Source organism: Hyperoodon ampullatus, assembly GCF_949752795.1.
Source record: "Hyperoodon ampullatus genome assembly, chromosome: 2".
Classification (NCBI taxonomy): Eukaryota; Metazoa; Chordata; class Mammalia; order Artiodactyla; family Ziphiidae; genus Hyperoodon; species Hyperoodon ampullatus.
Window position 1 is genome coordinate 96609127 of NC_136915.1, and position 26227 is coordinate 96635353.

Below are 26227 nucleotides of genomic sequence, written 5' to 3' on the forward strand. Positions count from 1 at the left end.
GCGGGTTGGCTTCCTGGATTGTTTATTATAGACAAGGGGTAGTTTTCTGGGTAGGTCTTAGGTCAAAGTTCAAATTTTTTTAATTGAAATATAGTTGACATACAGTATTAAATTAGTTTCAGGTGTACTACATAGTGATTTGACATTTGCACACATTATGAAATTCAAAGTTCAATTTTAAATATGGTCTAACCACTGTCTATTTGCATATTCAGTCTCTCACCTTTTACAGCAAAAAAACAAACCAAATCAAATATCATTCAAAAAATCTGTTATCAGAATAAAAAGTTGTATCTTTTCTTTCTTAGCAGTATGTAAGTACAATTTCTATATTTAAAAATTCAATTGAATTCTCAATCTATATAAATAAACTTCTACTGCGGAAGCTGGAGACATGGGGGAGAAAACTCACATCAAAACTTCCTAGAGATGTCACCATCACCTGAGGAAAAGCCACATCAGTTTCCCTGAAATATAAGGTTCTATGTGGCTGGTGCAGAGACTGCCAGAGTTTTGATATGTGAGACATCATCAGTAATAAAAAAAGCCTTTATATGGCTCACACCACCTCTTACCAAAAACAAAAGACAAATATGCAAAAAAATTTGTTCTGATAAAGAAGAAATGTGTTTTAAAGGGTTAAGCTTGTTTATGGCATAATCCTGAATTTCTTATGAAAGGTTAGTTTGTATCAAATAAACAAATATCAATACAAGTCACATGTGAAAATCTAAGTACAAGAGTAGCTTTAAAAAAGCATGAAGGACATTTAGGTTTAAAAGGAAAAACACAATTTAAAAATCCAAGTAAACTTTACAGAGATAATATTATGGACTGGTCTGGTCCATGGACAACATCCAGTCCAGGCCTCTGATGTTACAAATGAGGAAACCAGGACACAGTGCTTGGCATATAGAATGTGCTCAAAATACAACTGATCAATGACTAAGTGAATGATCAAAATAAAGACTCCCAAAGTTCACATGGCTAATAGGAAGAGTTTTACCAAATCTTAACATGACAGAACTCATTTGACAGTTTTTTGAGCATGAAGTGCCAATTATCTTAAATGAATCTGCCAGTCTTTAACTCTCATGGATCTCCAACTATTGGGTTAAACATCCAAAGAGCAAAGATCATTGGAAAGTAATAATTATACTCAATAATAACTTCTGAACAGACGATAACTTGGAAATACACTCATAGAAATATGCATTAGGCACTGCATACTGAGAAGGATCCTCTCATCTAGGTTGCTGGGGAAAAGATTTGCAAAGGAAACAATGCCCAAGCTCATTCTTCAAAAGTCTGATGATAAAGGCACCTTATGAGGAAACATCAGCATGGGAGAAACCCCAAGAGTACAAGCCACTCCGACTGATTGCCCTCCTTCCAAGAACAGAAACCAAAATACACTATTAGAGAATTTCCAACTACCACACAACTCCCAAAACACACAGTGATTATGCCAGTTCCCCAAGGTGGGAAGAGAGCATCTTTGGCCTAAATGCACATCTAGGCTACTAATAACAGGTGAGTACACTGAACAAGGTGACTCCAAAAACAAGGTTTCAGCCAACATCTTGACAGCAATTTGAATTTAGAAGTGTTATTAAAGCCAGGGAGAAAATTGAGAAAAATGCTTGAGAGGAGAATTAGTAACGTTGTTATTCTTCATACAGTAACGTTGGTAATAGACCTGAAAACTATAGTGGGGCCCAGCATCAAGCTTGGGAACGTGTACATTTGGCTTTACCCTTCTCTGCCCAAGGCTCCTCCAGAATTCTCAAACCCAACATCTCTCCGACCACAGCCCCACTGAAGCCCACCTTCCCTTCATCCTGAATGACCCCTACATCCTGCAGGCCTTCCTGAAGTTCAAGGATGTCCAGGGTTCCATCTTCATTATGGTCTAGGTACGAAAACAGTTCTTCACAAAAGGCGTCCATCTGGGATGTCTCTGGCAGCAGAAGTGCTTCGGGTGGTCCACGCTGTGACCCCCGTTAGTCTCCCCGAGGTGGAAGTGAGAGAGAGGATGGTGATCTCTGCCCACCACAGGCTGAGTTGGAAAAGACCTAAGGTAGCAGCCGCCTCTCTGCTACCAAAGCCAAAGCCCCTGGGCCAAGTACAGAACAGAAAGGGGACGGTTCATCGCCACGGCTCCAGAGCAGAAGCCCGAGATGCGCTGGGAGCCTCAGAGGGGTTGGTGCTGGAGGCCAGGCCTGGAGTGTGAGGCCATGGAGTTCCGGCCTCACTCCCAGATCAGCCAATCAGACTCCCTTTTTTCCCACCTCACTCCAGGAAGAGCCTTTTCTCCAGAAGCTTCCTGAGAAACCTCCACACAGGTCTGTCTCTAAAGGTAGAACTTCTTTTTAGAGAAAAGTGGGTAGAGGAGTTTTGAGACATGGACTGTGAGGCCATAATGACTGGTGGTGTTGGTCCAACATTTTTTTCTTTTTAAGTTGTCTGGTCACACCTAACGCTTCTTCTTCTAAGGTTAAGGCACTTGGGAATTATTGTAATGAAGCTTGGGACCAGAATGAAAATCTGACTATGTGGGTCTTTCCTTCTGTGAACCTCTCCCCCAGTTCCTTATCTTCACTCAGTATCTGCAGTGGCTCCAGAGCACGGGTGCTGAACAGGAGTCCCATCTCCATCTATACAGATTGTGGCAGCACACTTGGGAGGATAATCTCAAAATGGGCAGAAGTTAAGTCAACTGGGGTCCAGGAGATACTCATAAACAACGTTTATGGTATCTTCTTAATCGCCACTTTCCGTAACCACTGAGAGCTCTGGCTTCCCTATAGACATACCTGTGGTCCCTCATCTGGCACCACTGGAAGTGTGGAAGTGTAGCTTCACAGTCAAAATTCCACTTTTTACATAAGTTACTTTTAAAAATATGGAGTACTCTTTAAAAACTTGAATGTTAAAATTCAGAAGGAGTAACAAGAACTCTCATGCTGGTGGGAATGCAAAATGGTACACTTTAGAAGACAGTTTGGCAATTTCTTACAAAACTAAACACACTTTTACCATATAATCCAGCAATCATGCTCCTTGGTATCTACCCAAAGGAGCTGAAAATGTATGTCCACATGAAAATCTAAACGCAAATGTTTGTAGCAGCTTTATTCATAATTGCCAAAATTGGAAGCAGCCAAGATGTAGGTGAACGGGTAAGTAAACTGTGGTACATCCAGACAATGGACCATTATTCAGTGCTAGAAAGAAAAAAGCGGAGCCGGAGGAAGATGGCGGAAGAGTAAGACGCGGAGATCACCTTCCTCCCCACAGATACATCAGAAATTCATCTACACGTGGAACAACTCCAACAGAACACCTACTGAACGCTGACAGAAGACCTCAGACCCCCCAAAAGGCAAGAAACTCCCCACATACCTGGGTAGGTCAAAAGAAAAAAAGAATAAACAGAGACAATAGGATATGGACGGGACCTGCACCAGTGGGAGGGAGCCGTGAAGGAGGGAAGGTTTCTACACACTACAAGCCCCTTCGAGGGCGGAGACTGCAGGTGGCGGAGGGGGAAAGCTTCGGAGTAGCGGAGGAGAGCACAGCAACAGGGGTGTGGAGGGCAAAGCAGAGAGATTTTGGCACAGAGGATCGGTGCCCTCAGGCACACACCAGCCCGAGAGACTTGTCTGCTCGGCCGCCAGGGCGGGCGGGGCTGGGAGCTGAGGCTCGGGTATCGGCTTTCAGTCGGAGCGCAGGGAGAGGTCTGGGGCTGGCGGCAGGAAGAGACCCTGAAGGGGTTAGTGCTAGCCCGGAGGGAGTCCGGGGAAAGGGTCTGGAGCTACCGGAGAGGCAAGAGACTTTTTTCCCTTTTGTTGCCTGGTGCGCGAGGAGAGGGCATTCCCCTCCCTCCCCTCTGCCTGAGTGAGCCAGAGCCCCCGAATCAGCGGCTCCTTTAAACCCGTCCTGTCTGAGCGAAGAACGGACGCCCTCCGGCGACCTACGCGCAGAGGTGGGGCCAGGTCCAAGGCTGAGACCCGGGAGCTGTGAGAGCAGAGACAGGGAAATCTCTCTGTGCAGCCTCCGAGGCAGCGGATTAAAGCTCCACGGTCCATTTGATGTGCCCTGCGTCTGTGGAGTGCATGAATGGACAGCGAATCATCCCAAATTGAGGAAGTGGACCTTGAGGACAAGATTTAAGACTTTCCCCCCTTTTTTTTTTCCTCTTTTTACAACGAATTATCTCAAATTAAGGAGGTGGACTTAGCAAGATTTCAGACTTTTCGCCCTTTTCCTCTTTTTACAACGAATTATCCCAAATCGAGGAGGTGGACTTGGAGAGCAAGATTTTTGATTTTTCCCCCTGCTCTCTTTTTGTGAATGTGTATGTGTAATCTTCTGTGTAAGATTCTCTCTGTATAGCTTTCCTTCCACCATATGTCCCAGGGTTCTTTCGGTCCGTGTTTTTTTTCAATAATTACTTTTTAATTTTAATAACGCTACTATATTTCATACTTTATTCTATTTTACTTTACCTGCTCTTTCTTATTTTCCTCCCTTCCCTTCCTCCCTCCCTCCGCTCCTCCTTTCCTTCTTTCTTTTTCTTTCCTCCATCCCTCCCTCCCTCCCACCCTTCTTCTTTCCACTTTCTTTTTCTTTCCTTCCTCCCTCCCTCCCTCCTGTCTTTCTTTCTTTCTTTCCTCCCTCCCTCCCTCCCTCTCTTCTTCCATTCACTCTTCCTTTTGCTTTCATTCCTCCCTCCCTCCCTCCTTTCTTTCCTTTCTTTCCATCCATCCTCCCTCCCTTTCTTTCTTTCTTCCTTCCTTCCTTCCTTACTTCCCTTCTTCCTTTCTTTCAATCTCTCTTTCTTTCTTCTACTAATTATTTCTTTCTACTTTTTCTCACTGTTATTCTGAGCCGGGTGGATGAAAGGCTCTTGGTGCTGCAGCCAGGAGTTAGTGCTGTGCCTCTGAAGTGGGAGAGCCAACTTCAGGACACGCGTCCACAAGAGACCTCCCAGCTCCACATAATATCAAGCAGCGAAAATCTCCCAGGGATCTCCATCTCAACACCAGCACCCAGCTTCAGTCAACGACCAGCAAGCTACAGTGCTGGTCACCCTATGCCAAGCAACTAGCAAGGCAGGAACACAACCCCACCCATTAGCAGAGAGGATACCTAAAAACATAATAAGGCCACAGGCACCCCAAAACACACCACCAGACGTGGACCTGTCCACCAGAAAGACAAGATCGAGCTTCAACCACCAGAACACAGGCATTAGTCCCCCCCACCAGGAAGCCTACACAACCTACTGAAACAACCTTAGCCACGGGGGACAGACACCAAAAACAACGGGAACTACGAATCTGCAGCCTGCAAAAAGGAGACCCCAAACACAGTAACATAAGCAAAATGAGAAAGCAGAAAAACACACAGCAGGTGAAGGAGCAAGATAAAAACCTACCAGACCTAACAAATGAAGAGGTAATAGGCAGTCTACCTGAAAAAGAATTCAGAATAATGATAGTAAAGCTGATCCAAGATTCTATTTCCAAGATCCAAAATCTTGGAAATAGAACAGACAATATGCAAGAAACAGTTAACAAGGACCTAGAAGAACTAAAGATGAATCAAGCATCGATTAAAAACACAATAAATGAAATGAAAAATACTCTAGATGGGATCAATAGCAGAATAACTGAGGCAGAAGAACGGATAAGTGAGGTGGAAGATAAAATAGTGGAAATAACTGATGCAGAGAAAAATAAAGAAAAAAGAATGAAAAGAACAGAGGACAGTCTCAGAGACCTCTGGGACAACATTAAACGCACCAACATTCGAATTATAGGGGTTCCAGAAGAAGAAGAGAAAAAGAAAGGGACTGAGAAAATATTTGAAGAGATTATAGTTGAAAACTTCCCTAATATGGGAAAGGAAATAGTTAATCAAGTCCAGGAGGCACAGAGAGTCCCATACAGAATAAATCCAAGAAGAAATACGCCAAGACACATATTAATCAAACTGTCAAAAATTAAACACAAAGAAATCATATTAAAAGCAGCAAGGGAAAAACAACAAATAACACACAAGGGAATCCCCATCAGGTTAACAGCTGATCTCTCAGCAGAAACTCTACAAGCCAGAAGGGAGTGGCAGGACATAATGAAAGTGATGAAGGAGAGAAACCTGCAACCAAGATTACTCTACCCAGCAAGGATCTCATTCAGATTTGATGGAGAAATTAAAACCTTTACAGACAAGCAAAAGCTGAGAGAGTTCAGCACCACCAAACCAGCTTTACAACAAATGCTAAAGGAACTTCTCTAGGCAAGAAACACAACAGAAGGACTATACCTACAATAACGAACCCAAAGCCATTAAGGAAATGGGAATAGGAACATACATATCAATAATTACCTTAAATGTAAATGGACTAAATGCTCCCACCAAGAGACACAGAGTGGCTGAATGGATACAAAAACAAGACCCATATATATGCTGTCTACAAGAGACCCACTTCAGACCTAGAGACACATACAGACTGAAAGTAAGGGGATGGAAAAAGATATTCCATGCAAATGGAAATCAAAAGAAAGCTGGAGTAGCAATTCTTATATCAGACAAAATAGACTTTAAAATAAAGACTATTAGAAGAGACAAAGAAGGACACTACATAACGATAAAGGGATCGATCCAAGAAGAAGATATAACAATTGTAAATATTTATGCACCCAACATAGGAGCACCTCAATACATAAGGCAAATACTAACAGCCATAAAAGGGGAAATCGACAGTAACACAATCATAGTAGGGGACTTTAACACCCCACTTTCACCAATGGACAGATCATCCAAAATGAAAATAAATAAGGAAACACAAGCTTTAAATGATACATTAAACAAGATGGACTTAATTGATATTTATAGGACATTCCACCCAAAAACAATAGAATACACATTTTTCTCAAGTGCTCATGGAACATTCTCCAGGATAGATCATATCTTGGGTCACAAATCAAGCCTTGGTAAATTTAAGAAAATTGAAATTGTATCAAGTATCTTTTCCGACCACAATGCTATGAGACTAGACATCAATTACAGGAAAAGATCTGTAAAAAATACAAACACATGGAGGCTAAACAATACACTACTCAATAATGAAGTGATCACTGAAGAAATCAAAGAGGAAATTAAGAAATACTTAGAAACAAATGACAATGGAGACACGACGACCCAAAACCTATGGGACGCAGCAAAAGCAGTTCTAAGGGGGAAGTTTATAGCAATACAATCCCACCTTAAGAAACAGGAAACATTTCGAGTAAACAACCTGACCCTGCACCTAAAGCAATTAGAGAAAGAAGAACAAAAAACCCCCAAAGTTAGCAGAAGGAAAGAAATCATAAAGATCAGATCAGAAATAAATGAAAAAGAAATGAAGGAAACGATAGCAAAGATCAACCAAACTAAAAGCTGGTTCTTTGAGAAGATAAACAAAATTGACAAACCATTAGCCAGACTCATCAAGAAAAGAAGGGAGAAGACTCAAATCAGTAGAATTAGAAATGAAAAAGGAGAAGTAACAACTGACACTGCAGAAATACAAAAGATCATGAGAGATTACTATAAGCAACTCTATGCCAATAAAATGGACAACCTGGAAGAAATGGACAAATTCTTAGAAATGCACAACCTACCAAGACTGACTCAGGAAGAAATAGAAAATATGAATAGACCAATCACAAGCACTGAAATTGAAACTGTGATTAAAAATCTTCCATCAAACAAAAGCCCAGGACCAGATGGCTTCACAGGCGAATTCTATCAAACATTTAGAGAAGAGCTAACACCCATCCTTCTCAAACTCTTCCAAACAATATCAGAGGAAGGAACACTCCCAAACTCATTCTACGAGGCCACCATCACCTTGATCCCAAAACCAGGCAAGGATGTCACAAAGAAAGAAAACTACAGGCCAATATCACTGATGAACATAGATGCAAAAATCCTCAACAAAATACTAGCAAACAGAATCCAACAGCACATTTAAAGGATCATACACCATGATCAAGTGGGGTTTATTCCAGGAATGCAAGGATTCTTCAATATACGCAAATCAATCAATGTGATACACCATATTAACAAGTTGAAGGAGAAAAACCATATGATCATCTCAATAGATGCAGAGAAAGCTTTCGACAAAATTCAACACCCATTTATGATAAAAACCCTGCAGAAAGTAGGCATAGAGGGAACTTTCCTCAACATAATAAAGGCCATATATGACAAACCCACAGCCAACATTGTCCTCAATGGTGAAAAACTGAAACCATTTCCACTAAGATCAGGAACAAGACAAGGCTGCCCACTCTCACCACTCTTATTCAACATAGTTTTGGAAGTTTTAGCCACAGCAATCAGAGAAGAAAAGGAAATAAAAGGAATCCAAATTGGAAAAGAAGAAGTAAAGCTGTCACTGTTTGCAGATGACATGATACTATACATAGAGAATCCTAAAGATGCTACCGAAAAACTACTAGAGCTAATCAATGAATTTGGTAAAGTAGCAGGATACAAAATTAATGCACAGAAATCTCTGGCATTCCTGTACACTAATGATGAAAAATCTGAAAATGAAATCAAGAAAACACTCCCATTTACCATTGCAACAAAAAGAATAAAATATCTAGGAATAAACCTACCTAAGGAGACAAAAGACCTGTATGCAGAAAATTATAAGACACTGATGAAAGAAATTAAAGATGATATAAATAGATGGAGAGATATACCATGCTCCTGGATTGGAAGAATCAATATTGTGAAAATGACTCTACTACCCAAAGCAATCTACAGATTCAATGCAATCCCTATCAAACTACCACTGGCATTTTTCACAGAAGTAGAACAAAAAATTTCAAAATTTGTTTGGAAAAACAAAAGACCCCGAATAGCCAAAGCAATCTTGAGAACGAAAAACGGAGCTGGAGGAATCAGGCTGCCTGACTTCAGACTATACTACAAAGCTACAGTAATTAAGACAGTGTGGTACTGGCATAAAAACAGAAAGATAGATCAGTGGATCAGGATAGAAAGCCCAGAGATAAACCCACGCACATATGGCCAACTTATCTTTGATAAAGGAGGCAGGAATGTACAGTGGAGAAAGGACAGCCTCTTCAATAAGTGGTGCTGGGAAAACTGGACAGGGACATGTAAAAGTATGAGATTAGATCATTCCCTAACACCATACACAAAAATAAGCTCAAAATGGATTAAAGACCTAAATGTAAGGCCAGAAACTATCAAACTCTTAGAGGAAAACATAGGTAGAACACTCTATGACATAAATCACAGCAAGATCCTTTTGGACCCACCTCCTAGAGAAATGGAAATAAAAACAAAGATAAACAAATGGGACCTAATGAAACTTCAAAGCTTTTGCACAGCAAAGGAAACCATAAACAAGACCAAAAGACAACCCTCAGAATGGGAGAAAATATTTGCAAATGAAGCAACGGACAAAGGATTAATCTCCAAAATTTATAAACAGCTCATGCAGCTCAATAGCAAAAAAACAAACAACCCAATCCAAAAATGGGCAGAAGACTTAAATAGGCATTTCTCCAAAGAAGATATACAGACTGCCAACAAACACATGAAAGAATGCTCAACATCATTAATCATTAGAGAAATGCAAATCAAAACTACAATGAGATATCATCTCACACCAGTCAGAATGGCCATCATCAAGAAATCTAGAAACAATAAATGCTGGAGAGGGTGTGGAGAAAAGGGAACACTCTTGCACTGCTGGTGGGAATGTGAATTGGTACAGCCACTATGGAGAACAGTATGGAGGTTCCTTAAAAAACTACAAATAGAACTACCATATGACCCAGCAATCCCACTACTAGGCATATACCCTGAGAAAACCATAATTCAAAAAGAGACATGTACCAAAATGTTCATTGCAGCTCTATTCACAATAGCCCGGAGCTGGAAACAACCTAAGTGTCCATCATCGGATGAATGGATAAAGAAGATGTGGCACATATATACAATGGAATATTACTCAGCCATAAAAAGAAACGAAACTGAGCTATTTGTAATGAGGTGGATAGACCTAGAGTCTGTCATACAGAGTGAAGTAAGTCAGAAAGAGAAAGACAAATACCGTATGCTAACACATATATATGGAATTAAAAAAAAAAAAATGTCATGAAGAACCTAGGGGTAAAACGGGAATAAAGACACAGACCTACTTGAGAATGGACTTGAGGATATGGGGAAGGGGAAGGGTAAGCTGTGACAAAGGGAAAGAGAGGCATGGACATATATACACTACCAAACGTAAGGTAGATAGATAGTGGGAAGCAGCCACAGAGCACAGGGAGATCAGCTCGGTGCTTTGTGACCGCCTGGAGGGGTGGGATGGGGAGGGTGGGAGGGAGGGAGATGCATGAGGGAGGGGATGTGGGAACAGATGTATATGTATGACTGATTCACTTTGTTATAAAGCAGAAACTAATAAAAATAAAAATAAAAAAAAAAAATAAATAAATAAATAAAAATAAGTAAGTAAGTAAAGTAAATAAATAAATAAATAAAAGTAAATGCATAGACAGTCATCGAACAGACATCTAATAAGGTGCCAGACCTTATTAAAATAAAAAAAAAATAGAATTGGGGATGTAGGGAGGAGGAGGGAGGGAGAAAGCAGTACAGATAAAACAAGATTAAAAAAAAAAAAAAAAAAAAAAAAAGAGAAAGAAAAAAGCTATCAAGCCATGAAAAGACATGGAGAAATCTTAAGTGCATATTACTAGGTGAAAGAAGCCAATCTGAAAAGGTTACATACTGTATAATTCTAGTAATATCATATTCTGGAAAAGGCAAAACTACAGAGACATTAAAAAGATCAGTGGCTGCCAGACGGTTGGAGAAATGGGTGGAAGGATGAATAGGCAGAGCAGAGAGGATTTTTAGTGCAGTGAAAAATACCCTGTACGATTCTGTAAAGATGGATACACATCATCATACATTTGTCCAAACCGATAGAATATACAACACCTAAGGTAAACTATGGACTTGGGGTGATATGTCAATGTGGGTTCATCAACTGTAACAAATGTTACCACTCGGTATCAGATGTTGATCATGGGGGAGGCTATGCATGCGTGGGGGCAGGTGAGATATGGGAAATCTCTAGACCTTCCTCTTAATTTTGCTGTGAACATAAAACTGCTCCCCCAAAATAAAATTTTTTTAATTCATAAAGATAATCTAATCAAGCCATTATCTGTCAGTTTTTGCTCTATTTACTCATCATGTCAAGTACCAAAAACACAAAGAGAACCATCCCATGTCCTTGAACTACCCACGGGTTTGCCAGGAAGAGATTATGTCATGGTTAGTCATAAGTACTACTGCAAGCTTCGCAATAAACGTTTCTCCCCAGAGCTGTTGAACAGTGACAAACATCTAATGTTGTTTCACAAGATGTGCTGTGGCCCAATCAACAAGGAATATTCCAACAAAAGAGAATTTTACAGTCCACAGGGAATGATCCTTCCCTGGGCATTGCAGAGAATGCAAGTAGTCACAAAGAGTCATAGAAGACAGACATCCAGGCAGGCGCAAGAGTCTAAGGACCAAGTAGAAAAGATAGAAGTCACAGCCAGACTTCTGAATAAAGAAAACAGACTAACAGCATTTTATATAACTGATAGAAGAGAGCAAAACATAGACTTGATCATCTCATCATTTTATTGCCTTAATTCTAAATCCAGATTTGGGGGGGGTGGTTCTACACTATTCTGAAGTCTTCCAAGCCTAAATTGAACCAAAATAAGCATACTTCCAGCTAAAACTGCTGACTCTTCATCATCAGTTTATTTTTCTGATTTCCATTTCAGTAAATTAAAATTCAGATTATTTCTTCTGCTCTTTGATGTTCTGAAATTTTCTTCCTCAGAGTACCTCAAATGACATCCAAACATTGGGATTGCCTTTTTAAATGTTCTAATGTGGCCTTTGATGAAAAACAATGAGGAGGAGGAGGGGGAGGCAAAGAGGGAGGAGGGAGGAAACGATGGAAAATACTCCAAAAAGCAGACAGGATTACTAGATTCTTATGGGGAAATTAGTAATAACTACTGTATCTCCTTTTTCCTCATACTACCTTCTACTCTCAATTCCTGAGTCATAGGAGAACTTAATGTGAATTTTATCTCTCCTAAAACACTAATTTCACAATGAGGAGATTTGGAAACACATGGAAAAGCAGGGTCACTCATATCAGAAGAAACCAGAGTGAGTTCGCCTCTAGCTAGTTCTTAATTTTGTCTCAGGACTTGCCTTGATGTCTTTTCCCTTCCCTGTATACTTTTGGAACACTTAGTAACAATTAGTTATTGTATTCCTTATTATGTTCCACATTCTTTCCATTTAAGGCCTAAAGGAACTTAAACAGAAATCTGCTCTCTTCTACATGCTAAATTCATTACAAAAGCTTGGCAACGTGGAGATGAGATCAAGTCAGACGGAAATTTATAGAGATTTCACTTTAGGTTGAGTATTTGTTTTAGATGCAAATTATCTTGAAACCTTCTCTTGAAGAATCACCCCATAGTTCTCATTTCTAGATACTCAAGTGGGTAATCTCCCCAATCCTTGACATTATACAAACCCTTGACCTATGCCTCTGAAATTCTCCCCCATAAAGACTGACCATGTAACCCTAATTCCAAGTATGTGATTGGCTACTGTCGCCCAGGCTCCCCTCCACACCCTCTCTTCCTCCTGTTTTTGCACAGCCACCAGAGTGATCTTCCTAAGTCATAAGTCTGTCTGTGTCCCCTCTTGCTTAAAATCTCCCAAGTGCTCCCATCACTCAAATGATAAAAGTCCAAACCACCTGGCAGGTCCTCAATGCCTTTCATGATCTGGCCCTTGCCTGGCCCTGACATGACACTATTCCTCAAGAAGGCCAACTGGTCACTCGGTGGAAAGTCAGTTATATTGGGTGCCTCCTGTGGTGTAAGGGGCACTAGGTCTTCCTCAAAGGAAGGTAGGGGCTTCCCTTTCCTGTCCACAAAGGTTCAGATAGCACCACTATCTGGGGGCTTGTGGAATGCCTGATCCACAGGCATGAAATCCCTACAGAACACAGCATCTGACCAGGGAATCCCTTCATAGTGTAAGAGGTGTGGACATGGGCCCAAGACCACTGGATCCACTGGCCATTTCACACCCCACACCATCGGGAAGCAGCCAACCTCACAGAATGCTGGAATGTCCTACTGAAAGCACAGCCGAAGCACCACCTAGGAGACGATATTTGGCAAAAATGGGTTGCCACCCTTCGGGATGCCGTTATATACACTAAATCAGAGACCTACCATGTAGCTCTGTGCCCCCAAAAGGAAGAATACACTTACTATCACTCCCAATGACCCAATGGGGACTTTTTGCTTCCCGTCCCCACAACTCTGGGCTCTGCAGGGCTAGCTTCTGGTCCCCAAGCAGGATAGATATACTCTTGTCAGGGAACACAATGAGGGTCCCATTGAATTACAAGCTATAGCTTCCACCTGGACATTTGTAACTCCTTGTGTCCAGGGACCAACAGGCAAGAAAAGAAGTCACCCTCTTAGTAGGTGTAAATTGGCCCCGATCAGCAGGAAGCAGGGCTGCTTCTACACCACCGAGACAAAGAGGAATACTTACGGAACTCAGATGATCCATGTGGACTCCAGGGATGCCCAGTTATAACTGTGAATGGGCGCATGCAGCAACATTGACCTGAGAAGCTCAGACACTGCAGAAAGGAGAGTTTGGGTCACACCACCAGGTAAGTCACAAAGACCTGCAGAGAGTCTAGCTGAATGTGAGTGGAATTTAAAATAGACAGTCAAGAAGGGAAATCATGAGTACCAGTTGTGACCAAGTGAAGCAATGGGGACTGTAGTTTGTCCCACTGTCCTCCCTGAGGAAGAGAGGCTGAGAACAATAAGGGAGCACTTCCCAAACCTATGCTGAGAAGCACATCTGTGGGTGCCATGGAGTGGCCTGTGGAGGCCAGGTCAGATCGCTCTAAAGGCGAACACTCCTGTTTCCTCTCCCTTACCCTTCTTTTGCACACCCAATCCCATCTTGGTTTCTGCTCCTAGGAGAACCAGAAATGACGCAGTTAGCACCAGCAGTAGCCCAAGACAAGAGATGAGAACATGGGATTTGGGAACTGGCTCATTCACTGCCCAGCAGGCAAAGAGCCCTGAGTGGAACATGGGGCAAGGATGATGCCTTGTACAAGGTGGGAGCCCAAAGCTGAAGATTTCCCAGCGGTGACCTGGAAAAACAACCTGTTTGAGGGGAACACCCTGGCTAGTACAATGACTCAGGCATTTGTAAAATATGGGGGGAACCATGTTATAAGGGTAGGCAAGAAAGCATAATGATGAAAGGAGTAATTCACCAGGAAGCTAAAACAATGCTAAATTTGAATACACCAGCAGTATAGTCCATTATATAGTCTGTTTTTAAAATAAAAGGGAAAATCAAGAGAATTATAAAGGAAAGTTAGCAAATGTACAATCATAGAGGAAATTTTGACACCCCTTTTCCAAAAGTGATGGTAGTAACAGTTTTAGATAATTTAAAGGCTAATTGATTGCTTATTAGGTACCATGAATTATTCTAAATACTTTACATATTTTAATTCATCTATTCTTCACAATAACCCTATGAGATAAGTACTCATGTTACCTCTGTCACAGATAAGGAAACTGAAGCTAAAAAGATATTTTTAATGGCCCAAAGTTAACTAGTAAGTAGCAGAACCAAGATTTAAACCCAGGTGGTTTGACTAGATATTTCTTATTTTCTTACAAGCTCATCTATATATGTAAAAAGATGTTTATCTGGAAAAACTATAGGATCAATAAAAAGATCAGTGGTCGGGGGTGTGGGAATGAATAGGCAGAGCACAGAGGACTTTTAGGGCAGTAATAATACTCTATATGATATTATAATAATGGATACATGTCATTATACATTTGTCCAAACCCATAGAACATACAACATCAAGAGTTAACCCTAAGGTAAACTATGGACTTAAAGTGATAATGAGGTGTCAATGTAGGTTCACCTTTGGTAAAAAATGTAGCATTCGGAAGAGTGATGTTGACAATGGGGGAGGCTATGTATGTGATGTTTAGAGGCAGAGGGTATATGAGAAATCTCTGTACCTTCCCCTCAATTTTGTTATAAACAAAAAACTGCTCTAAAAAATAGTCTTTTATATATTTATCTTATTTTATCCAACATTTCTAGGTATCTAGCAACAGGAGAATTTTTGGTTTTCTTGTCCTACATATGCTGGAAATAAAAGCACTAACAACTGCTTTACAGTTAAATTTTTTTTTCTTTTAATTATTTCAAATGAGCCACTGTCTTGTTTAGGGTATTTAAAATCACAGCCTTAAATCTTTTTGTACCACTGTGCTTAGATCACTGAGACATGACCCTCATCTTCAAGATGTTTGGTCTTAGTGGAGGGCACAGTCAATAAATAAAAATAGTACCTTTTGAAAATTATAGCAGTAGTGATATAGGAGACAAAGATCTACAAATAATAGGGTGAGACCAACTCTTCTATAGAGGGTGGTCCAGAAAAGCTCATCACAGAGGAGGTGATATTTATTTAAAAAAAAAAAAAACTCTATTTTTTCCTAATTATAAAAATAATAATGTATGATCATTTTAAAAAATTGAAATAATACAAAAATTGTGAAGAAAAAAGTAACAAGGTAATTTAACTCCTACCATCCACAAGTAATCATTATTAACCTTTAACTGAAGAATATACCCATCAAAAAAGAGTGCTGGGAACAGTTAATAATATCTGGCATGAGCACAGAGTGATACTATGTATATGTATATGTATGTAGGTATAAAATATATTTTATGTATATGTATAGAATACATATATTGTGTGTGTGACAAATATACGCCATCCTTTTCTATATGTTTGCATACACACAGTTTTTTTTTTTTTTTTTTTTTTTTTTGCAGTACGCGGGCCTCTCACTGCTGTGGCCTCTCCTGTTGTGGAGCACAGGCTCCGGACGCGCAGGCTCAGCGGCCACGGCTCACGGGCCCAGCCGCTCCGCGGCATGTGGGATCTTCCCGGACCGGGGCATGAACCCGCATCCCCTGCATCGGCAGGCGGACTCTCAACCACTGCGCCACCAGGGAAGCCCCACACACAGTTTTATACAACTTATTTTATAATTTGTTCTTATATAAATTTTGGAAAATTAAAGACATTTTTTATTCCTGAGTTCCTCTCTCTTTTTATTAATCAGTCTTGCCAGAGATTTGTCTATTTTGTTCATATTTTCAAAGAACCAACCAAAAAAGCATATAGTTGTAAATTTAAAGCACACATTTAAATAATTCATGGGTCAAAGATGAAATCATATTGGAAATTAGAAAATACTTAGAACTAAAAGAACCAAAAGTACAAACTTACGGGATGCAACTAAAGAAGTGATTAAAGTGATATTGTAGCTCAAAATTAATAAATCAAGCAATTATTAATAACTCAAGAAATTAGAAAAGGGACAAATGAGTAAACCCAAAGGAAGTAGGAGGAAATAAACAAAAGTTAATGGAAGAAAATTTTAAAAACGGAGACAATCTTCAAAAAGTACCAAAAGTTGGTTCTTTCAGTGTATGAAAAAAAAAGACAAAGGTTGAAGGGGAAAAAAAAAGATTGGCAAGAAAAAAAGATTTGGCAAGACTGAAGAGGAAGCAGGGGTGGCGGGGAGGTATCAGGAATAAAACAGAGAACATAACTACAGATACAGTCAGAACTTTTAAAAAATCACAGGTGAATATAAATATTATGAGCCTTGGACAGAAAGGGCAGTTTCCTAAAAGTTGTAACTTACTAAAGCTGACTCAAGAAGAAATAGTAACCTGAAGAGGCCTGTAACTATTAAAGACATTAAATGAGTAGCTTAAAATATAACTACTATAAAACAGTTTTTGGCTCTTATAAATTAATCACTTTCCCTCTTGGGATAGGGAATGCCAAAGTGTCCTCCTACGTTTCAGTAGGGTTGGAGAGGTTCCAAATATCTCTGCTGATAGGGGCTGCACTTCAGGGACACAATTAAAATGACTCAGAGAAGCTGAAATTGCTCATAAGATGGGCCAGCCCTTCAGGTCAACTTATGTACTTAGGGCATTAAGAATGTCTTAAACAATGGAATGTCGCCTCTCCTCCTCAACGGGAGGTTGGGGGAAACATACCACTGGTTTTCAAACAGTTTTGAAACAGGAGACAAACTAGCTGGTGTAAGAAAGCAGCTTCGAAGAGATACAAAATGTGAGACTTTTTACAGAACTTGGGGCCCACTGAAGTGTGAGAGCTTAAAAAAAAAAAAAAAAAAACCAAAAGTGGCTAAATTTTTGCATAGGCTTAAAAAGGCCTGGATGTATTCAGACCAAAAGTACTGGGGACAGGATTTTAAATTCTTAGAGTGAGTCAGAGGGTCCACTGCACTAATTTTTCTGAAAAAGTACCGGTAGCCTTTCAGATCCTGACGCGCATCCGTTCCGGGTTACCTGGCCCCATTTCCGAGCTTCTGAACCCACTCGCGGGCTGGAAGCCACAGTTCCAGCTACTTCCTGCAGAGCCGCGGGCAGCCGCCCTCCGTCCTGGCAGCGCCCAGAGTCCCCGAAGCCTTCCCGGCCCTCGAGCCCCGCAGCGACCCACCTCCTCGGCGTCCTGGCCCAGGGGGATGCCCAGGCTCTTGAGCCCCTCCTGCAGCTCGCAGATGTCCACCACGCCGTCCTCGTTGCGGTCCAGCTTGCGGAAGAGGGTCTCGTAGCGCGTCGGCGGCTCCGCGTCCTGGCAGGCCGCCGCGGGCAGCACGACGCCCCGCAGCCAGCGCAGCATGGTCCCGGAGGCGCGGGCCGGCCCAGCCGAGGGAGGTCACGGGGGCCGAGGGCTGCTCGGGCGCGAGGCCTGGCTGTAAGGGGACCGCGGCGCACAAGCTGAAAAGAGCCAAGTCTCCACCCGAGCTCGGCTCGGTGCACGGGGAGTGGCCGCTCCCGCTGCTGCCTGGGGAGGAGCTCGCCCGGCGCCGGCCTCCCCGAGAGGCGCGGGGGACGGGCCAGGCGCTGCCTGGAGCGGGCAGGAAGTGAAAGGGCTGCAGGGTGCGGCCCGGGAGGGGCTGTGGGACCTGGGGGGCGAGCTCTGCGGCGTCCCTAGTGGAGCTGTCAAGGGTGCGGCCCGAGGAGCCAGTCCCGGGAGGTTGTGGGATTCTGCATCAGCGTATTAAAGGTGGAGCGGGGGACGGAGGTGGGGGGGTGGGGTGCTGTGAACTGGAGGACTGAGGGAGCAGCTGGAAGCTCAGGTTACTTAACTTCAAGCTCCCTTCCCTTCGGGCTTGGAACCCTGGCGAACTGCCCAGAAACAGTCCTCTCTGCAGGGACACTGGGCCTTCTCGGGCTTTGTCTCGCACAGATCTCGCACTTTTTCGTGCAACTCCACGGACACTACACATCTCTGGGACTGTTTTCTTTTCTTTTCTTTTCAACAGCTTTATTGGAGTATAATTGCTTTACAATGGTGTGTTAGTTTCTGCTTTATAACAAAGTGAATCAGTTTTACATATACATATGTTCCCATATCTCTTCCCTCTTGCGTCTCCTTCCCTCCCACCCTCCCTATCCCACCCCTCTAGGTGGTCACAAAGCACCGAGCTGATCTCCCAGTGCTATATGGCTGCTTCCCACTAGCTATCTATTTTACGTTTGGTAGTGTGTATATGTGGGACTGTTTTCTATTCACAAAAAATGAGAGAGTTGGGTGGCTGCTCACCTGGGATGGGAATTAAGCTTTAAGAAGCAGAGGAGTTAAATCTGAAAGCAATTAAGAAACAAAAAGGAACACTTAAAACTAATACGGTATCATATAATTATAGCTCCACAAAACTGGGCGCGGGGTTGGGGGGCACTCAAGGGTCTTTTGCAGAAACTATCAACATCCATCCAGGTGGGCAGCAGTAAAAAGAGGGATTACTTTGCTCTACAGCTTAGTTAGTGTGATCTGCCCCGATAAATCTAAGGGAGCATCTGCCATCAGCACTTATTAGGAAAACCTCAGGCCCCTCCCTCTCAAGACGGATGCAGTTACAAGGCTTGGGGTTTATTGCCCAGGAAAGACAGAACTTCTTACTGCATAACATGGGATAAGCAAAGGAACAGTGGATCTCCAAAGAAAATACCAGACAGGGTCCTAATCCTTCAGCTGTGTAAACTTGGAGATGTGGCATAACCTCCCTGGGTAGCCTCTCTCCTCAGTAAAATGAGAGTATGAATATCTGCCTCATAACAACAAGGTTGTATATTGTATGTGAAAGATCTTAACACTCTCAAGTGCCAATCAGATGAGATATTAATTGTAATAATTCTCTGTTCATCCACAGCTGCTTATAGAAACTATCACAGTGTTCCTGTTACCTGCAGGAGATACAGATCTGTATTTGTACTATAAATAAGGATCTGCCCACGTTTTCTGAAACACTAAACAAAAACTAGTTCCAACAAAATCCAGGAACTCAGACCTTGAATTTACTTCCCCTCATACTATTTTATATATTTAAGACATATGTAAATCTACATATTGTAAACTGAGGACTGCTTGTTTAGTAAAATCATCTTGAAACCAATTTGTTTGCTTATTTTACTTACAATTTCCAGTTTTGTTAAGAATTATCCTCTTCCTCTGGAAAGGCTTTCAAACGTCATCAAATTTTCTATCCGTCTTTAAAAACCTCTTTCAATCCCTGCAATGAACACTCGGTACTTGAAGAGAAGCTGCTTGAAATGGTCATCTCAGACTTAAATGTTTTTCTTCTTCTTTGTCTTTTCTTTCTTTCTTTCTTTTCTTTCTTTGGAGTAAATAGAGGAATTACCTATCAAAATTTTGACTGACAAAACTTATGTTCACACAAAAACTTGTACAAGAGTGTTTATAGCAGTTTTCTTCATAATTGCCAAAATCCAGGAATAAGCAAAATTTCTTAAATGGGTGAACAGATAAGCAACCTGTGTTACATTCATACAGTGGAATACTACTCGGCAATAAAAAGGAATGAACTGATGCATGCAGCCATACAATACATGACATTCTAGAAAAGGCAAAACTATAGAGACAGAAAACAGATCAGTGGTTGTCAGGTGCTGAGGGACAGGGAGGGAGTGTTGGAGCTATTCTGTGTTTTGATTATGGTGGTGTTTATGCAACTGTATGAGCTTGTTAAAATGCACAGCACTGTGCACTCTCTGGAAATATACCTCAATAAATCTGACTTAAACATAAGTAAAATGGAATAAGAATTCTTAGCTCAAAAGATCACTGTGAAAATCAAAGTAGCTTATGAAGTACCTAAACTTCAAGATTAGCTACAGAAAAGCGTGGTTGCAGACCAGCAGCATCAGTATCACTTGAGAGCTTGTTAGGAATACAGAATCTCAGCACCACCACCCCAGGTCTACTAAATAAGAGTTGCACTTACACAAGAGCCTCAGGTGATCCTTCACACATTCAGGTTTAAGAAGCTCTGCTACCACTCAAAGTGTAGTTTGCACACTGGTGCCAGACTGCAGGCTGTTACCTGTTCACAACAAGGTAAATGAGAGATTAAGAGGAAGCATTTAGAAACTTTACAGCAGTGTGATAGAGTAATTTCCTATTTGTTGAATCTAGTACATAAAAAGAAAACCTCAAGGCTTGTCTTTTTATTCCAATTTTCTAATAATTCATTTTTAATTTTTCAAATAAAAGTATCTGTCTGCAATGAGTTAAGAAAACACTGTTACCACACCTAATAAAGGTATAATTAACAATAGCAACTTCAAGCATGAGAAAAGAAAACGTTACATAGATATTTAAACATCTGCATGAGAGAGGGCATCCCTACCCACTTGTATGCTGGTAATTCTCAAAGACCAGTGTTCCTACAGAGGTCAAGAGCAGAAACACTGAACTCATTCTCTTCCTTAGCCCAATTTATTTCCATGGTCAGGAGAGAAGTCTGGGGTTCAGCTTGCTTCCATTTTTCCCAGCATCTAGCCTTCTCAAGTACTACTGTCTTCCACTGGAACAACTTTTGAGCTTAATTTCATCTACTTTGGTCTTCAAAGACCTCTTTCAACACCTACTTTGAATACCATATAGTTAGGGGGATCTGCTTGAATAATCATTCTAGATTTTCAGAGTTTTAGCTGGTAAACAAGTTTACCCTTTTTATTTACTGGAACACTTAGTTCCAAAAAGACCAAAGTCTCAGCTGGTTCACAAAGACCTGATCCTATTTCAAAATCCTAGTCATTGCTGTTTCAAACTTAAGTGATCACAAAGTGGGCTAAGAGTTTGATTGGCTCACTGTAAAACCATCCCTGGAAAGATAATTTTATCATACAATGAGTTTTAAATTTGAATGTTCTTGTAGTCTTTAGGGGAACAATAATCATTTTAAGTTTTGACTCATTTATAACATTAAGATAAGTGGATATTCTCCCCAGGTTTTCCAAGGCATTTAGGAGACAGAAATCCAGATAAGAAGGTGAATTCTGTCTCTTGCTCAGCCTATCCACTATCTCCAATCCCCCAAAAGGTAAATGCAGACAACTCTCAATCACAAAAACATGGCACTTAATTACTGAAAAACTGCCATTATTATTGAATCATGTAAATAATTCCCATTTCAAACCAGTTGTGTCAAATTCAAACTGGATTCAAAACCACATACCTCATCACTTTGAAAATATGTGAAAGACTGTGCTCAGACCATCTTCAGTTTGTGAACATTTGTGTAAATTTTGTCCTGAAGACCAATAGGTTGAAAATGCAGGGAAAAAAAATTGCACATCTATTGAAGAATCAATAATCATGGAAATTGTATCAATATTCTATACTTATGTTTTTGTATGTAAAGCCTCCATCTCCCTCCCTACTTCCCTCCCTCCCTCCCTCTCTTCCTCCTGGAATCACCAGTTAAAAGCTATTAGGCAGGCTTGAGGAAAGCTGCCCAGCATGGATCAAAACTTAAGGAAAAAAGGAAGCTGAGCAGGGCAGCAGTCTAATGGTTGGGAGACTAGTTACATACAAGAGGATAGAGCAAATAAATAAATATACTGAGGATAATGAGAGCTAGGCTTCTTGTTGTCAGGGAAGTGAGTTACAAATATGCCAAGAGGAAAGCTAGAATGAACACTATAGTGTCGGATTTGAATTAGTGGTATTGGTGTGAATTCATGGTTTTAAATATTTTTAGATACAGATATATAGAGGGGTGTCTGTACTCATGCAGCATACAATTTAGTCAGAGGAGACAAAATAACTTAACTATACCTCCAGGATACTGTAACTGGAAGAAATTTGGACCATGTAAATAACAATAAAACTAAGAATCTACAGAACAATAAAAATTTGCTCATCTAACATTCACTTTAACAGTTTTACTGTGCAGAGAGAAATTTCAAATGCACATTTTTCATTTTAAAGTGTTCATAACTCATATTTAAAATGGGACTTTAAATTTCATTCATACCTTATTGCTATATATACTCAAAAAATTAAATGTCTTTTACATTGTTTGCTTGTGTCTTCATAATACCTTCAAACTCATGATCACTTGTTTCTTTGTAGTAACGTGACTGTACTTGTATCTTTTTAATAAGTTTGAAAGTCTGCAAGCAATTCAATTTGCAGAAAGTCCATCTTTTTAGTACATTTTCAAAGTGTTACTTTTCCTTTCGAAGGAAAAGGATCCACTATTGGAAAAATAGCCACAATGTAATGTTGCTACCAACTCAGTAGAGGGTGCTGCAACTTAAAGATGAAGAATAGCTTTGGGATAAATACTAGTAAAAACAGAGGGAAATGCAGGCAGGAGGAGATCAAAGGAAAGAAGGAAGATTAGTGGGTCTTTATTTTTTTAGTAATCAATATAATAGTTATGGATTCCTAAAATATACTCACAAAAAAATACAGAACTAAAAATATTATTTAAAACCTGGGTATAACACAACATATTTTTTTCTTTTTTAAAAAATATTCTCTGTCCATATTCACTCACTATGCTCTCCAATAAAACTAAAGTAAATCAACAGAAAAATGTAATATATTTATCTTAAAAATTATTTTATATGTTGCACACACAATCTATTGCATCAGCAACCTACTATCAATAACAAAATCAAAGTTTCATATGGAGTCAGGAACTTTATAATCCCTGTGAATGATTTCTCAGTGACTCAATCATCTATCTAAGCCCTGAAGTATATAATGTAACTTCATACTACAAAAAAAAAGGGCAAGTGATGGTTAAAGTTCATTTTGTAAACCTTGAAACCTTCTGTTGTCAAAATGTACTGCTTTTTAAAGTTGTTGTAGTGTTGATTCTTCTTTGTTGATTCTTCGTTGTTCATTTTAATTAACCTTCCCCTTTAATGTCTTCAAATGTCTTCTAGATGTTGACTCTGTATAAGTCATTATATTATGTGTGTGTACATGAATTTAGTCATATTATACCCTAATTTCATATTTTCTATTTTCAAAAAAAAATATTTGAGGAAACTCAGTAGGCTCTAAAGAGAAAGTGTTTGGAGACTCCAACTACCAGAAGCCCAGTCTGAGCTAACTTATGCAAGAAGAGAAGGACTACAGCTAGAACTCAGGTAAAACAAGAAGCATGAACTGGAACAGCCTCAAGATTCTGAATGTTGTGTCTCTGCTCCCATCTGTGCTCCTGTTTCTGTCTTCTCCCACAATGCAGATCAGTTTTCCTCACATAGTAGGAAACATGATTGTAACTAACAGCTCCCAGTTTTATATCTTACTACCTCAGGCACCAGAGACAGCCTTTTGTAATGCTCTTTCTGGTATTAAGTTCTCTAAACCCTCATGAGGGACTCCTTGACTTATGTTAGGTTAGGTGCTCACCACTGGAGAAATTAACAATGTCCGTGGGACCAGGATTATGTCAGTGCATCGCAGTTCCCAGTGAATGCAAATAAGAAAGTAGAGAAGTGCATTTTCTGGAAGAGGATCTAGATGTACAAATAGGTTTGTCTTATTAAATTTAATTGACTTAGGTTTCAGTGTATCAGATTATATATAATTTGTCAAATGTTCAAAAGTCAGTTCCAGGGCTTCCCTGGTGGCGCAGTGGTTGAGAGTCCACCGGCCGATGCAGGGGACACGGGTTCGTGCCCCGGTCCGGGAAGATCCCACATGCCTCAGAGTGGCTGGGCCCATGAGCCATGGCCACTGAGCCTGCGCGTCTGGAGCCCGTGCTCCGCAGCGGGAGAGGCCACAACAGTGAGAGGCCTGCGTACAGCAAAAAAAAAAAAAGTCAGTTCCACTTGAAAACAAATCAGAAAAATAAAGCGTCTCTGAAACTGACTTATTTAAGTCAATGGCAAAATGGGATTCAATTAAAAACCAAATTTATAAGCAACTTTGTAGGAACATACATTTTATATAAAGTAATGCAGAATTAACAGGCTGTTAAATAGAAATTTAACTAAGATACCAAGACAGCATATATCCTAAGACAAAATGAAATGCAAGGCCATAAAGCAGAATTTTCAAAGGAAGTAGTAGTAGAAGTCAGTTTTGTGGCCCTTGAACCCCTCTCACGCACACTGAGGGTAAAAGGGGTTCAATTAGAAGAGGATTTTTAGAGACAGCTGCTGCTGTACTGAGTGCCCCTTCGACTCAGCCCCACCTCCCACCCAGGGGAAAGGGTACCTGTCCCTCACATGCAGCCTAGGGCAAGGAACTTTAGTGAGACTACCTGAAAAGTTTGATATAAATCTCATCGGTTTTGAAGACACAGTGAACTGGTATCTGATTCATGCTTAGGAAATGTGTGCTAACCATTCTCACAGTAAAGTGAAAGAGAAGCTGCTGCTGCCTTAGGCAAGTTACACTCTCAGAGTTTGTTGAAACAAAGAATATGTGAATATTTCCCCTGTGATAAGATGTGGGCTGTGAAAAAAATGCCAAGGTGGAGTTGTCTTAGATCCTGTCTAAAAGGGTTAAAGGGCTGTCTGAAGAGATAAGTGAACTTCAGCAGAAAAAATGGTGGAGGCACCAACAGATGTCTAGAGATTGAAGAAGGAGACATAAGTGACCAACCAGGGAGAATACATATCCACCAAGAAACTACAGAAAAGAGTTTCCTAGTAACTGGCTGGGTCTCCAAAGAACCTGCAAAAGACCTGATAAGAGAAAGAAAGAGTTTCACAAGATGTCAAGGCAGAAAACTCAGTGCTGCTCACAACGGTATTAGGTAAGAACTGGCCCACTGGTCCTCTCCTCTCCTTTCAATTCTATTGTGACTCTGATGGGATTAGCAAACTAGAAAAAATGAATCCTAGAAGGAAAAAAAGAAAAGCAAAAAATGCCCATCTCTTTCCTCACAGGCCTTTTGTCTGCAACAGGCCTGAGCAGAGGTAGAGGAAGAAATTTTAGCTTTAAATAGAGATTGAAGTTTTGATGACTACACTGGGCCAAACATACTAATTACTTCCTTGAAGAACCTTTCATTAACTGAAAGTGATAAGTTGTGCAATCTGCCCTGAATTTCATCTAGAACAAGGGAAGAACCAGCCTCACAAAATGAGTTCAGAGTGACTCTGGGAAACAGTTACAAAGCCCTAGTAATTACATCCCACAAGTTATGCTTGTTTCCATACATAAAATACTCGGGTACAATATCATCTCATATCTGTTAGAATGGCTATTATCAAAAAGGCAAGAATGGGCTTCCCTGGTGGCGCAGTGGTTGAGAGTCTGCCTGCCGATGCAGGGAACACGGGTTTGTGTCCCGGTCCAGGAAGATCCCACATGCCGCGGAGCGGCTGGGCCCGTGAGCCATGGCTGCTGAGCCTGCGCGTTTGGAGCCTGTGCTCTGCAATGGGAGAGGCCACAACAGTGAGAGGCCCGCGTAAAGCAAAAAAAAAAAATAAAGACTCACAAAATTTAGAGTAAGCTTTCCTTTCTAGGATCACCTGTATGAGCCTGCTGCACCACTACTTCTTGGTATGCTTATTCTATCCTTCCCTGGTGTGGCTACTGTACTATGAGGTTATTACACTCATATGGTCCTTCCCTTGACATAATCTTCTACTTTCTTATGTCAGTGTTCTATTGGTTTGA

At 40.8% G+C, this 26227-nt stretch overlaps 1 protein-coding gene across 1 annotated transcript in view; it reads right to left on the reverse strand.

Annotated features, from left to right (window-relative positions):
* Positions 1–26227, reverse strand: part of SLC25A24 (solute carrier family 25 member 24) — a gene marked incomplete at its 3' end in the record, with an annotated part of 78759 nt that overhangs the window by 41411 nt on the left and 11121 nt on the right. The window contains exons 2-4 of the mRNA XM_079727010.1: positions 20574–20672; positions 19747–19946; positions 17765–18020 (exon numbers count right to left, since the gene is read on the reverse strand). Of these exons, the coding sequence (XP_079583136.1) occupies positions 17765–17947 (183 nt within the window). The 5' untranslated portion in view covers positions 17948–18020; positions 19747–19946; positions 20574–20672. The remainder of the gene's footprint in view (positions 1–17764; positions 18021–19746; positions 19947–20573; positions 20673–26227) is intronic.